This window comes from Parus major, chromosome 2 (genome assembly GCF_001522545.3).
Source record: "Parus major isolate Abel chromosome 2, Parus_major1.1, whole genome shotgun sequence".
Lineage (NCBI taxonomy): Eukaryota > Metazoa > Chordata > Aves > Passeriformes > Paridae > Parus > Parus major.
In genome coordinates, this window is record NC_031769.1 from 41,890,609 (window position 1) to 41,903,802 (window position 13,194).

Here is a 13,194-nt window from a genome sequence, read left to right on the forward strand (position 1 = left end):
TCAGAAAACCTTCAAATTTCTCTTCCCATCCCACTATGTCCTCTATCTGTTGGTAATCAGTCTCAGTTCCTTTTTAAGGAACTGTAGAGGAAACCCTGCTACTTCACCCTTTCTTTGCAGGAGGTGTGAAGGAGATGGGAAATTAAGGCTATAGGAATGAAGCAGAAGAGAGATTTGGACTCAGACTGCATCTGGCACTGGGACACAAAAGATGCTGAGAAGCAGGCAAGGTGCAAATCTGAGTTTCAAAAAAATCTGGTTTCAGAGCATGACATGAACCCATGCCCCACTTCCCAAATCAGTATCCCTACAATAGACAAACATGAGTCCCTAACTCAGAGAAAAACCTGGATGTGGGTGATTTCTTTCAGTTCACTGTGTGTGGGAACGACTCGTGCATCTCCTCATTGTTCACAGGGAAATAAGCCCACCCAAGTCATTTATGGAATGCACTGAATTTTTGTAAATATGCTGAAGAAGCTGCACACCCCCAATGCAGTAATTAGAGTAAATTAATGCTGCTGGGATGCCTTTGTCACCGTTTGTATGACGAAAGACAAAAGGCAGGGAGGTCACATCCTGAAGGGAGAGTAATCCTTTATAAGCAGTGTTTAAGATGCCAGAGAAAACAATAACATCTGCAGAAGAACCACATGTTCCCTGAGTGCACAAGCTTTATACTTCCCACAAATACCTATTGTATCCTCCTTGTTGTCATGACTCAAACACAAGCATATGGAGGAAGGGACAAAGTTATTAAGTCCTTCAGAGGTGATTACTCATTCCTCCAATTTAACATTTTAGATAAAACGCTACAAACTCTGAATCGCTTGTCAGAACACAGTATTGTTTTTACAGAACATGAGCTGAGTCAAATGAGTTAGGGTTCTCTTTTCATTTTTGAATTTCTAAGGGCTATTTTTAAAGCTCTCCCATGTTCAGCCAGAAAAAAAAAAAAGTCTTACTACCCATGTTTCTTGTCCAAGACATTTGCTGTATTATTAGAGAAGGAACTGTTTCCTAGCCTGCTTCTCCAAGAAAAGCTGACCACTCTGCATCAGCAAGGGTCTCAGCCTCCATCCTCCACCAGCTTTTGGAAACAATTGAACTTCAGCCTTGTGTGAAAACAGTCACTGACAGCCCAGCTATGTTGTGGCATCCCAAGTCCATGGGAGAGGGTGAACCTTCCAGGAGGCACAACGTGGGCACCCCAACATGGTTCCATCCCACTGGGTTCCATTGCTCCCAGCAGCTGGTATAACAACTTGAACTTCAACACTGACTTTCTTCCTGTATTTCACCCCAGACATCTCTGTCCTCTCCAGTCAGTCCTTCCCAAGGCAGGGATCCCCTCCTTTTTAAGTCTTATCTTTCCTTCCTCTCTCTTTCTCCTTTCCAGTTACAAACCCCAGCATTCCAGTGAATCTGAAACACCATTTTTTTTGGACTGTCACCACATAAATCAAGAGATTCAGATCTCTATTATTTAGTATCCCACTAATCCTACCCCATCTGCAATCTTCACTAGCAATTAAATGTGTCTGTGTGTGTGTGTGTATCTTTAACTTGATCACTGAACATACAGGATGTTGGATGAAGAACAATTCCACCCCACCACATATAAAAGCTTTAGCATTGATGTCTCATTTTGAGATCTGTTGTTGAGATGGTTTGTCATCGAATATGTGAAGCAGTCTCTGTAAATTATACCATTTGCAAAATAAAAAGGGTGTATGGTGCTGTGTCTTTTGGAGACACCCAGATGTGCCCTGCCAGCACAGATGTTGTGCTCTCCTTGGGATGGTGATGACTGACTGACCATGAAACCACGTTAGCTGGCAATTGTTACACTCATAGCTACCTCACTTCTTAGCAAAGGCTTTGCCTAGCCATCCACTTGTGCTGATGCCTTGACAGGCTACCTAAAACAGAGGCTAGACAGAGTTAAAGGAATGAAGTAGGTATTTAATAAAAAGGCTTTTAAAGGCTACACCTTGGGCAGTACAAGAGCCTGGCCAAGGCTACACCCAAAGATGGACAACAGGTCACACATTTTCACACTTTTATAAGTTTTGGCCCATTTTCACATTGGGGTCAATTGTCCAATTACAGCTTCACGTTGTGAAGTCCCATCCTCCCAGATCGCTCTCCTCAATTCCCTGTTGTTTATACTTTTTGGGGCCGAAGCTGCAATGGTGTCCTTGGTTCTCAGGCTGGAAAAGGATTGTTTTGTCTAACTAAACTGTGATGAGAACTTGCTAACACTTTATATGAAGTTGAGAGTTATACACTAACGCAGTACAGAATCTGGATAATATGAAAGCTAAAACTTAAGGCATCAGTGCTACCACACTTATGGAAGGTAGCCAGGAAAAGTCACTGGAAACTATATCATCACAGAAAAATTTCCTGAAGAGTTGCAAAATTAGTGCATAAGTTACTTTGGTTTAGAGGGGCTAAGAGCTAGCATTGGGGGTCCAGAGACCTGCATGGCTGATTCCCTTGGCCTCCTGAGCAGGAGTCGTCCAAGCTCATCTTACTCTGGAGGTGCTTGGGGAGAGAAAAGGAGGTGTGGTGGGGCTCTGCAGGGAGAAGCTCAGCTCGTCCCTGCCTGCTCTTGCACCTCACAGACAGGGTCGGGGGGAACACAGGTTCTCCTGCACCATCCAGAGCTCCCTGCACGGCTTAAAACTGCAGGCAGCTTTCGGGAAGCCTGAAAGGGAGCACAGGCAATGCCAGGTGGGAGCACAGAGCATTGCTGCCTGAGATTCACATTAGCGGCTACTGGAGCTGCATGCCTTGCCTGCCCTCCCACAGATTGTGACTGTGGCTCTCCAGAGGTCAATTCCTACCTCTGCATGTGAACAGGCCAGATCCTGGGGGCAGAGCCTGCCCTCCTGGGTTTGCTGCGTGCCAGTGTCCCAAGCCCAGGTGACATCAAGCTAGCATATGACTTCATTTTCCTCAGAGCATCTCAGCAGACCTCCAGCTCTAACCTGCAGGATCGCACAGAAACAAGGGGGAAATGAACATAGAGTGATGCACGGAACATTTCCACCCCCAAAAAAAGAGAGAGAGAGAGAGAAAAAAAACAAGACTGAAGCAATCTGTTTCTTTTCCTGGAAGGAGTTATTGGCATATGCTTGAGTTGGGACCACAAAGACACTATTGGCTGTGTACATACCTTTGCACTAGGGAGATGCATTAACACATGGAGCAATCAGGCAGTATTTAATCTGAGAGCTTTGAATTGTGGCTGCTGAAAATAGGGTCTGACCAACATATGGGCTCATGAATCTTTCCTGACAGTTACAGAAGCAAGAAGTGGAGCCTCCTGATTATAAATTGGTCATGAATAAATTTAGGTTGACAATTAGAAGGTTTCTAATAATCAGAGGATTAAGTTCTGGGAAGTTTCAGACAGGAGAGGGAGTGGGCTTGAACCTTTGTCCCTCCCAGTAGAGCAGCATAGGAGAAGAGAGGAGGGAGCTGAATGGCATGGAGAATTCATCCTGTCCATGCCCCCATAGGATGGCTTTGTATCATCTGCTAATGATACAGAGTTATAGCTCTGGAGCCAAATTTCTCAAAAGTTTTGAGTAGAGTGGCCAGAAAAAAATGTCAGATTGTCAGGGTCTAACCTGTGGGGCATGTTCTCCTTCCAAGCACCATGAAGACACTGAATTTCCTGTCTGAGCAATAACCACCCAGGGTAGCTGGCAGTGCCTGGGACCTTGGGCACTCTCAGCCCCGGCATGGCACTGGAACTTTCTTCTGACCACAATCTCAAATTTTCTATAGGATGCTAGAAATTATTTTGCAGCATGGAGCATGTGGATGCTTTTCAGTCTCCTGTTGGAATAGTTGTCCTGTGGCACAATTCCCTGCGTTGATATTTAAATGCAACTCTGCCTCCCATGCTAGACCTGCTGCAGAGACCTGGCATATCCAGTATGAACATCCTTCCTTTCAAGGTCATGTTCAGGTGTCTACAAGTTGAGGAAGCCTGCTCACATTTGGGATGAAGATCTGCATGCATCGCCAACAGCAGCAGCTTGTCAGCCTCTCCCTGGACCTTGAAAAATGCTTCAAGCAAGCAAAAATGATGCCACTTTCAGCTAGTCAGATTTAATTTATTTCATTATGCCATGAACTCTGATTTTCTTTTTTTTTTTTGCATTGTCCACAGAGAATTCCAGGATGAGCTAAGCCTCACATGTGCAATGTGAATGAGAAAAGCAGTAGAAATGAAAGATAAACAAGGAAGAAACCCCTCCCTGTAAAGTTATTCAGGGATGCCAGAGAGGAAGAGAAGGAAGAAGGAAAAAGCCCTCAAGCCTATTTTCCATCTCTTCTTTAGAACATTTTTACATAGCATCAGACCGTGGCAATAACACAGCTAGCAATGGCCCCTTCTTTGTAAATAGGAGGCTCAAACAATGGCTATAAAAAGTCTTGACTGGTGAGCTATTGTGAAAAATATTCAGATGTTATGCTCTCCCACTGTGAGAGAGGTACCTTTTCTTAGGTAAAGCTGCAGCAGACCTCAGACCTCAGAGATAATATTTTTTCATGCTATTTAAATATGCACACCATTACTTTTTTGAAGTATCTCTCATTTTCATCAGTGCAGAGCCTCCCGATAAGATCCTGCCACATAAACCTTTAGCAGGGCACAGTGCTCCGAAACACCACCCGCGCTCCACCCAAAGCGGATGCGAGGGAAGAGCTCGGCTCTGCTGAGGGCCATGATGAGCAGGTCAGGGCCTCTCCTCACTATCTGTGAACTAAATAACCCTGAAAAACTCCCTCCAACCGGGGATCACCAGGGAAATGTTAAAAAGTACTTCCTCTGTAACAAGAACTGGGCCTCCTTTAAGAAGGAGGAAGTGGCTCTGCTGGTGGCAATGGCATCACTTTTATGTTGGATATCAGCACATATAGCTGACTGCAGGTGGAAGACTTCTCTAATTTGGATGCATATAGTGGTCTGAAAGCTTATGGGGGAGGTGGAGAGTTTGGCAGAAAGACCTGCCTGGGGCCCACTCAGTTTTCTCATCACTGAAAGGCAGGTGAGGAAAAGATTACCAACTCTTTGTTTATCTAAAACAAGACTATAATACAGGGACAGCTGCACAAAGTGAAGGTTGGGCCACATTCCCACTTAAGGACAGGATGAACTGAAAGTTGCACAGCCCCCAGGAATGAAATTTGTGCAGGGAAAAGGGTGTGAGTCCATCACCAGTACCCACAGAGCCTGTGTCAAGGCAGGAACAAGGACTGCAGGACAGCCAGGGGAGTCATGTTTAAACTGGTAAAAGCTGATCTTTCTGTTTCAGTGAAGGAAATGCCAGTACAAATTCAAAAGTACCTGAGTGTGACAATAATACATACTTCATTTTTTAACAACATTAAAAATTTCCAAATTAATCTCCCAAACAAACCAACCCAGCCCCCCTCCATCCCCCCAAAATTGTAGAACAGAATAACAAAAAGCTGAAGACCTGAAATGAGTAGACCACACAGTCATCCCTGTAATTTGCTCCACTTACCACTTCCTTGCAAGCTGTACTTACTCATATATCAATAATGCTGTGAATAGAAATTAGCACCCCTTCATCTCGATAAAAGGCAGGCACGTGGAGCTTTCAGAGACACTCTATCAGTGTGCACAGGAGAAAAGCAGAGAAACCTTACAGGGCTGGGAACATTTAAAGGGCACTATAATTGAAGCAAGACAAAATAAATAGAGCTATAAATTAGAACAGATTTGTCACAAGTCCATCAGTAAATGCAGAGATTTCTCTTTCAAGTCTATTACATCTCAATGAAAAAACTGGAACACATTCAGATGCCAAACACAGTAAAAGACATGCTAGCCAAGAAACAGAAGTATGCAGATACAGCATTTTTCAAGAAGAAATATGCATCACCAGCAAATCAATTGGCCCAGAACTATGGCTGGTTCATGGTAATAGCAGATTTTATACCTTTTAACTACAGATCATGCCAAGAGGTCCAATCCTACTCCTAGAATTGCTCATGTCTCCCAGAATGCAGCACAGAGATTAGGACTGTGTTTGCTAAGTACTGGTATTGGTTTAGGAAATACAGCAATTATCTGCTGATCTCAGGGATGGGATAGGTGCCCTGCTCTGCCCCCAGCAAGCCCACTACACATTCTGCATGAAGTGATATGAGAACACAAACACAGGGACTTCTCTTTAAGCTTTCTCAACAGCAAACCCCATTTCTTTCTGCTCAGCTCCACGAAGTAAATAAAGATACAAGTACATCTTAGTCAAGTATAAAGGCAAAAATGAAGAATTGGCTAAGCACGTCCACTGCTCTCAAATGTTTGTACCATCCCTTTTGTTTGGCACCATTCCTTGCACGGGAAGGCAGCACAATCGCCTGGCCTTAGGAACAAGGTTATGAAGAGCTAACGTTGCCATCGTGTGGTAAACCCTCAGAAATAAACTGCACTCCTGCAGTTCTTCCTCTTCCCCGTATCTTTACAAAAAGGAAGAACCAGCCCAGAGGGCTGGACAATGCTCGTGGACTGAAAGGAAGGTGACTAGCCCACAATACACACCTGCAGGTTTCGAAGAGGTTTTTGAGTTGCTGAAAGGAGCACCAGACGCTGCTGACATGGAACACCCAGTCAGAAATGCACAGTGCAGGTACCAAAATAAAAACAGTACTTTGACAGAAATGCTGCTTGTTAGGTGTGGTGTTACAGAGCCCAGCTTTCTTTTAAGGCACAAAACCCTCACTCCCCAGCAGTGCCTAAATCTTTAATGTCCTGCTCTTGTGACACACTGCTAGGGCAAACACAACCGTGTACATGTGTTTTATACCACTGCCAGGTCACGCTTCAGGACAATCCTAGCTCCCACGGATTACTGTACACCTTACATCTTGGAAAAGTTTCAGCTGCCTCAGCAGCTGCTGAGTGGTAGGGACAAAAACACTGGATAAATTGCTGTGTAGTCACAGCCAAAGATGCTCTTGGGAAGACAGTACTTTCAAAAACTAGTAGATGGTGTAGAAAAAGCGTTTCTGAGCTCCATATGATTGAAGGCACGTCTTGTTTCTGTACAGGCACATTTACCATTTTTTCCCTCAGTCTTACATAACCAAGCTTAACAGTAGTACATAAAAAAAAAAAATCAAGAACCCTAAGGGACAACTCTTTCACCTTAAAGCACCTCCAGGTTGATAGAACTTTGAAGTTACTTTCAAGTTAAGAGTTTCAGAGTAGGTGGATTTAATCACTTCAAAATCCAATTTAAATCAAGATCTCCAGACACTTGAGCGTGGCTTTTAGTCCCAATTTGCATGATTTTTGATTTTTTTCCCCCTTAGCAGTTGTATCCCTTCCTATCAACCATGTGCTTGAACTCTATTTACAAGGGTATATAAATAGCTCAACACTGTATACTTCTAAGTATTTGAGTATGCCTAATGCTGGCTGAAACAAGCAGCACTAACCATTTAAATAGTTAAAGCACATGTTTTTAACAACATATGCTTACCAGTGCATTTTACATGTATACAACAATATAAAGGTCTCACAACCTTTATTCTTTAAAATATATACTTCTTCCAATTTATATTTGACCAAAAAAGTAATTTGCTTTTAAATTATGATACGTCAGACTTACAAGATTTCTCCATTCAATATGAAGAAAATCTATCTCCTGCCAAGAAACTACAGGAGGAAACACAGGAAATTACATGGATGCTGACATTGAGATTTGTAAACATTTTATAATGCAAAGACTAAATTGAGCAGTTTGGTGTTTCAGATGAACTCATTTTTAAGTCATGCTCCCTCTTTTATTTGATGGTTTTGATTATAGTGGAAATTATATATGCTGCATAGTTTAAGGAAGTGGAGTTAATCTCAGGTCTTGACACAAAATCTTAAACATTCCAAAAAGCAAACATACTGAAATACATGCTGACAATTTCCATCTTGCTCATACTTCACAAATGACTGTAACTGTGCTTATGGTAACATAACAGGGCAACTATGGTGTTTGACATCTGAAGCATCCACGTATTCCAGGTCACTACTTTAAAAATGGTTTAAGTTTTCTAAAAAATTATTTATTTAGTGTTTGAACAGCAATTTGTCAAGTCTTTCAAACACTGACATTCTTGTATTCTAACCAAAACATATCCTTTCAGTATATGCCTGAATTTACACAGAACTATTAGTGTAATTATTTTCATGTATTTTACACTCAAGACTGTGGAAGTAATTTTGTACATTCCCAACCAATTCCAATAGCAGACTGCTTTTAAATGTCAGGATCTGACCTACTTTAAATAACTGGGAGTGCTATTATTTCAACTAGCATTGGGTATAGAGTACTGGGCACAGCATGCCAAAAGCATTTCTGCATGTTCCTGGGGAATGCTAGAATCCAACACTTGGACATTAAAAAATGAGACAGACAACAACTCTTGGTCTGAAATAAAAACAAACTTATGATTACAATTTAAATCAAATGTTTGTAATTTTAAAACCAGAACAAGGACAGTTACACATAATGAGAAGTTCATTTTATTTCTGTGCCTTCTGTGCCTTCGGTGCTGGTGCCTTGGATGCTGGTGCCTTCTCTGGCTTCTTAGCCTTGGGTGCCTTCTCTGGCTTTTTGCCCTTTGGTGCCTTCTCTGGCTTCCCTGGCTTCTTGCCCTTTTTAGAAGCCAACTTCTGGAGCTTCTTCATTTCATGCTTGATGATTCTGTTTCTCTGTTAAAAAAAAAAAAAAAAAAGAAATGTTTACACTTTATCAGAATGGGAAGAGCAAGAGTTCAAATATTGTGCCATAATTCAAATGCTAAGCTTTCAGATTCTGCCTTCTTTTCGTTATCATCCTTTACCATGCATTCTATTTGAAATGTCAAATTCCACCTAAAAACTGTTCCAATCTACCAAGTGGACATTATCATTCTGTCTGGAAGCTCAGGCATCTCAGTATTTCATGTGTAATGATTTTCATTAGAGAGTGAAATACTAACAGCAACCCATCCAGAATATGTGATTTTATCAGCAGGCAATCCCTTCCTCAGCTCTGACTTGGGAGGACTGACATGTGGATTACACAAGTTCAAATCTGACTAGAGAAGAGAAGGTGGTGACATACAATGAAGCATGGAAAATTCAAAACATTCACACCCAAGACAGCTCTTAAAGTAGGGCTACTAACACTGGATGGGACTCTAAAGCTACAAGCATTAACCCCATAAAGAAGCAGCACTCAAACACTTACCATTCTCTTCGCTTTCATCACCTTGTAACGATCAAAGTCAGTCATTTTGGCTTTCTGTGTGAAAAGAATCAGTCATGAAACTTTGATATATCCAAGAAGAAAAACTCAGCGTTGCAAAGCATTCCTAAAGTAACTGATCATCTCCAAATGAGGTTTATCTGCACTTCTGGAACTAGCTCACTATTTAAGGCCTTTGCACCATCCCAGGATGCAGGAAAAGAGGTGCAGGAAAAGAGGCTGTTACAGAAAAAACTGAACAAAACAACATTTACTGTAAAAAAAAAAAGAAGTTTAAGTTGGTAAGCTAAAAACCTATGCTTTGTCTATCTTTAATCCTAGCTTGCTATTGAAAACGTGCAGCCTTTAGAGTGTAACTAACTTTACTAAGCAGGAGCTTAGTACTCCTCACCCAGTGAAACACTGTTACCTTTTCTCGGGCTTCAATCTTCTTTGCCCATCTTGTCGCTGACCATTTTTCATTTATATTTTCCTTCTCCCAAGCAAGTCGCACACACTTCTGACGAGCACTGCATTGGAAGTCACAAAATCGTATTTACAGTCTTTATTAAAAAAAGGTTCTCCCCGATGCTGGCCTCCCAAATTTCATTCAAGGGAAGATGATTCTTACTGCATTACTTCAGACACCCTACTTCAAGTCAATGCCACATGCATCCTTGTGGCCTAATGTTCTGCTGAATAAATGCTTGATTAGAACTGACAGAATCACAGAATGAATCAGGTTGGAAGGGACCACAGTGGTCACCTGCTCCAACCTCCCTGCTCAAGCAGAGCCATTCCAGAGCACGTACCACAGGATTGGGCCCAGGGGGTTCCTGAGTATCTCCAGTGAGGGAGACTCCACAATCTCTCTGGGCAACCTGTTCCAGTGCTTGGTCACCCAAGCTCCAGGAGATCCACATATCTCTTGTCCTGAGGAGCCCAGACCTGGACACAACTCTCCAGGTGTGTCCTCACCAGGGCAGGATCACCTCCATTGCCCTGCTGGCTGCTATCTTCCTAATGCCCCAGGATACCATTGGCCTTTCTTGGCCACAAGGACACTGCTGGCTCAGGGACAGCTTGCTGTCCCACCAAGACCCTCAGGTCCTTCTCTGCAGAGCTGCTTTCCAGCAGGTTGGCCTCAAACCTGTACAGGAGTTTGGGATTATTGTTCCCCTGGTGCAGGACCCTGCACCTGCCCTTGTTGATCTTCCTAAGTTTCCCCTCTGCCTGTTTCTCCAACCTGTTGAGATTCCTCTGAATGGCAGCACAGCACTCTGGGGTATCAGCCACTCCTCCCAGCTTTGTGTCATCAATGAACTTGCTGAGGAGGCATCTGCCCCTTCACCCAAGTCACTGATGAGTTAAGTTAAAACAATACTGGGCCCAGAATGGAACCATGGGGGACACCACAGGGGACAGGCTCCAACTAGACCCCGTGCCACTGATCATGGACCTCCAGGATCTGCTCCCAATCCACCTCACTGTTCAAATGAGCAGCTATTCCTAGCACTGCTTTGGGATCAGAACCACTGCCCTTTTTTGATTCTAAATGACAGAAATTCATACATTAACTGAGCTAAAAAAACAGAATGAGTTCAGCCTCCTGCAATTCCAGTGTAGTTCTGTAGGCAGGGAACCTACTTAATGCCTCAAGGTGTCTTAAGAGTAGCAAAAGCAAAGCTGCAGCTACAGCAGCATTTACACTGCTTTCCCCCACACCATCCACCACAGAACTACCTTTGAAATGCCTTGACTGCTGTGAGACTTCCTCTGAACAGCAGCTATCAGCCAACACTAGCAATGAAAACCTAAACATATTCAACTGGGATACCACAGTCTGCCAAATTTTTACTGTTAATCCACTACCATTTGAACCTTCTAGACATAGTAAGGATCAGTCATCAAGCAACCACATGGGGTTCTTTTACACAGGTCAAGAAAGATTCCAACTCACCTGTGTGGGAACTTCAGGACAAAGTCAGTCAGCTGCATGCACTTGAAGGGCATGGCCTGCCTTCTGACACCACTGCAGGGGCCATCCACCAGTGCCTGAAAAAGGGAAACAAATGTGGGGGGTTTGCAGCAGTTTTCCCATTGCATTTGATTTAGACAGCTGCTTCCTAATAATGTATGAACAGTATCTTGACAACACTGATGCCAAACTTAATTATGCAGATGAAAATGGAGATTGTTAAGTCTTGCCTGTACAAGCCAAAGCTTTACAAAAAGAATTTTAAAGGCCTACCTTTGACAAAAAAGCCAAACGGAATTTAAAAAAAAAAAAAAAAAGCATGCAAAACTAAGATGTGCACAGGAAGAGTCCCCTAGCCCAAATATTCACTCTACACACACATTAATGCCATTCCATTTATATGCTTTAGACTCCAACTGACATCCCCTGTCCACTTCTGCAGCAAGGAAACACAGCAGTGAGGGGGATGTAACACCTGCTGGCAGGAAAGTGTGCTCCTAAAGGTTTCAAATACAACAGCTGTTAAATCCTATCCTTTTATCAATTACTTATTTGAAAACAAAATTTCTATTGAAGTAAATACACACAACATTAGCATATAAGCTTCCATTAAGGCAGAAAGGAGGCAACACAGGCACAGCACTCACAACTTACCCTGTTTTGGTCAATAACATCCACGATGGCCACCAGTTTGCCAGCATGTGGCCCGAAGGAGATGAAGGCAACTCTGCCGATCTCCACGAAGCGCTTGAACACCTGGGAGAGCAAGCAGGAATGGAGTTAGGCGAGAACAGAGCCAAGGCCATTTTCAGTTTCAAGGTTCAGGAGACCCTTTAAAAGAGCTCCCCGGAAAAAAAATCACAGAATGGTTTGGGTTGGACAGAGACCTTAAAGATCACCTAGTCCCAGTCGTCCTGCCATGGGCAGGGACATCTTACACTTCACCGGGCTGCTCAGAGCTCCATCCAACCAGGTCTTTAACACTTCCAGGGATGAGGCATCCACAATTTCTCTGGACAACCTGTCCCAGTACTTCAACACCCCCACAGTAATTTTTTTTTCCCCTAGTATCTAATCTAAACCTACTCTCTTACGGTGTGAAGCCATTTCCCCCTGCCCCGTCACCACATGCTCCTGTAAATACTCCTACCCCATCCTTCCTCTAAGTTCCCTTCAGCTCCCGCAAAGCTTTCGAACAGCACGAAACCCCTGGGCTTCAGCAAGGGGGCCACGGTCCCGCCGCGCTCTGAGCCCGCACAACACGCGGAGCGCGGCCCCGGCCTAGCGCGGGTGAGGCGGGCGCGGGCTCCCCGCCGCCGCCGCGGGTGCCGGCGCAGGGAGGCGGTGGCGGGAGCGCTGGGGCGGCAGAGGGGATATGGCGGGAGCGTGGCGGGATGCGGCGGGACGCGGCGGGGCCGGCGGAGCGGGGCATGGCCGCACGTACCATGATGGCGGCGGCAGCAGAGAGAGGGCGGGGCGGCCTCCCCAGCGCCCGGAAGCCGGCTCGGCGGCCCCGCTGCGCGTGCGCGGGGCGGGGCGGCCGCGGGGACGCGCGCCGTGGCCGCGGCTCCGGCGCGCGCGTGCGCTGTGGCGTCCCGGCGCGCGCGTTCCCGTCTTCCTGGCCCTGTCGCTGTGGCCCGCGGTCAGACTCCGCCGCGGCAGGAGATATTGTCCAGAAGAATCAATTCTTGTCCAACCACCTGAAGGTCCCACCCTCCTCCATAGGCACTGCTCTAAACTGTCTGTCCTGGTCACCGCAGAACACTGTCCCTCTCTGGGGCAGCGCCCACCATGAGCCCAGCCTGTACTGCGGAGTGTGGGATACACCGAGATTGCCTCGAGTCACAATGTTCTTTCCTGTAAGAGGCTGTCACTTCGTGCCGCTTGCGGCTGGTAGGGATAACACAGTGGCTTGTATGGGGCTGTGTTTTGGAT

The 13,194-nt window shown here is 44.7% G+C and overlaps 1 protein-coding gene across 1 annotated transcript; it reads right to left on the bottom strand.

Moving 5' to 3' along the window:
• Window positions 1-8,473: 8,473 nt before the first annotated feature.
• On the bottom strand, window positions 8,474-12,776 carry RPL14 (ribosomal protein L14). Its single transcript, XM_015620123.2, has 6 exons — window positions 12,704-12,776; window positions 11,914-12,015; window positions 11,242-11,336; window positions 9,712-9,811; window positions 9,285-9,338; window positions 8,474-8,764 (listed from the first exon to the last, which is right to left on the bottom strand). The coding sequence occupies exons 1-6, from the start codon at window positions 12,704-12,706 to the stop codon at window positions 8,576-8,578; spliced, it is 543 nt and encodes a 180-aa protein (XP_015475609.1). The 5' UTR covers window positions 12,707-12,776; the 3' UTR covers window positions 8,474-8,575.
• Window positions 12,777-13,194: the final 418 nt, after the last annotated feature.

Excerpts from the sequence above, each read along its gene's own strand:
- RPL14 (XM_015620123.2), bottom strand. Across the intron at positions 11,337-11,913 it reads ATGTTATTGACCAAAACAGG|GCACTGGTGGATGGCCCCTG; the intron begins GTAAGTTGTGAG and ends TCCCTTTTTCAG. Across the intron at positions 9,812-11,241 it reads GTCCTGAAGTTCCCACACAG|TGCTCGTCAGAAGTGTGTGC; the intron begins GTGAGTTGGAAT and ends CTTCCAATGCAG.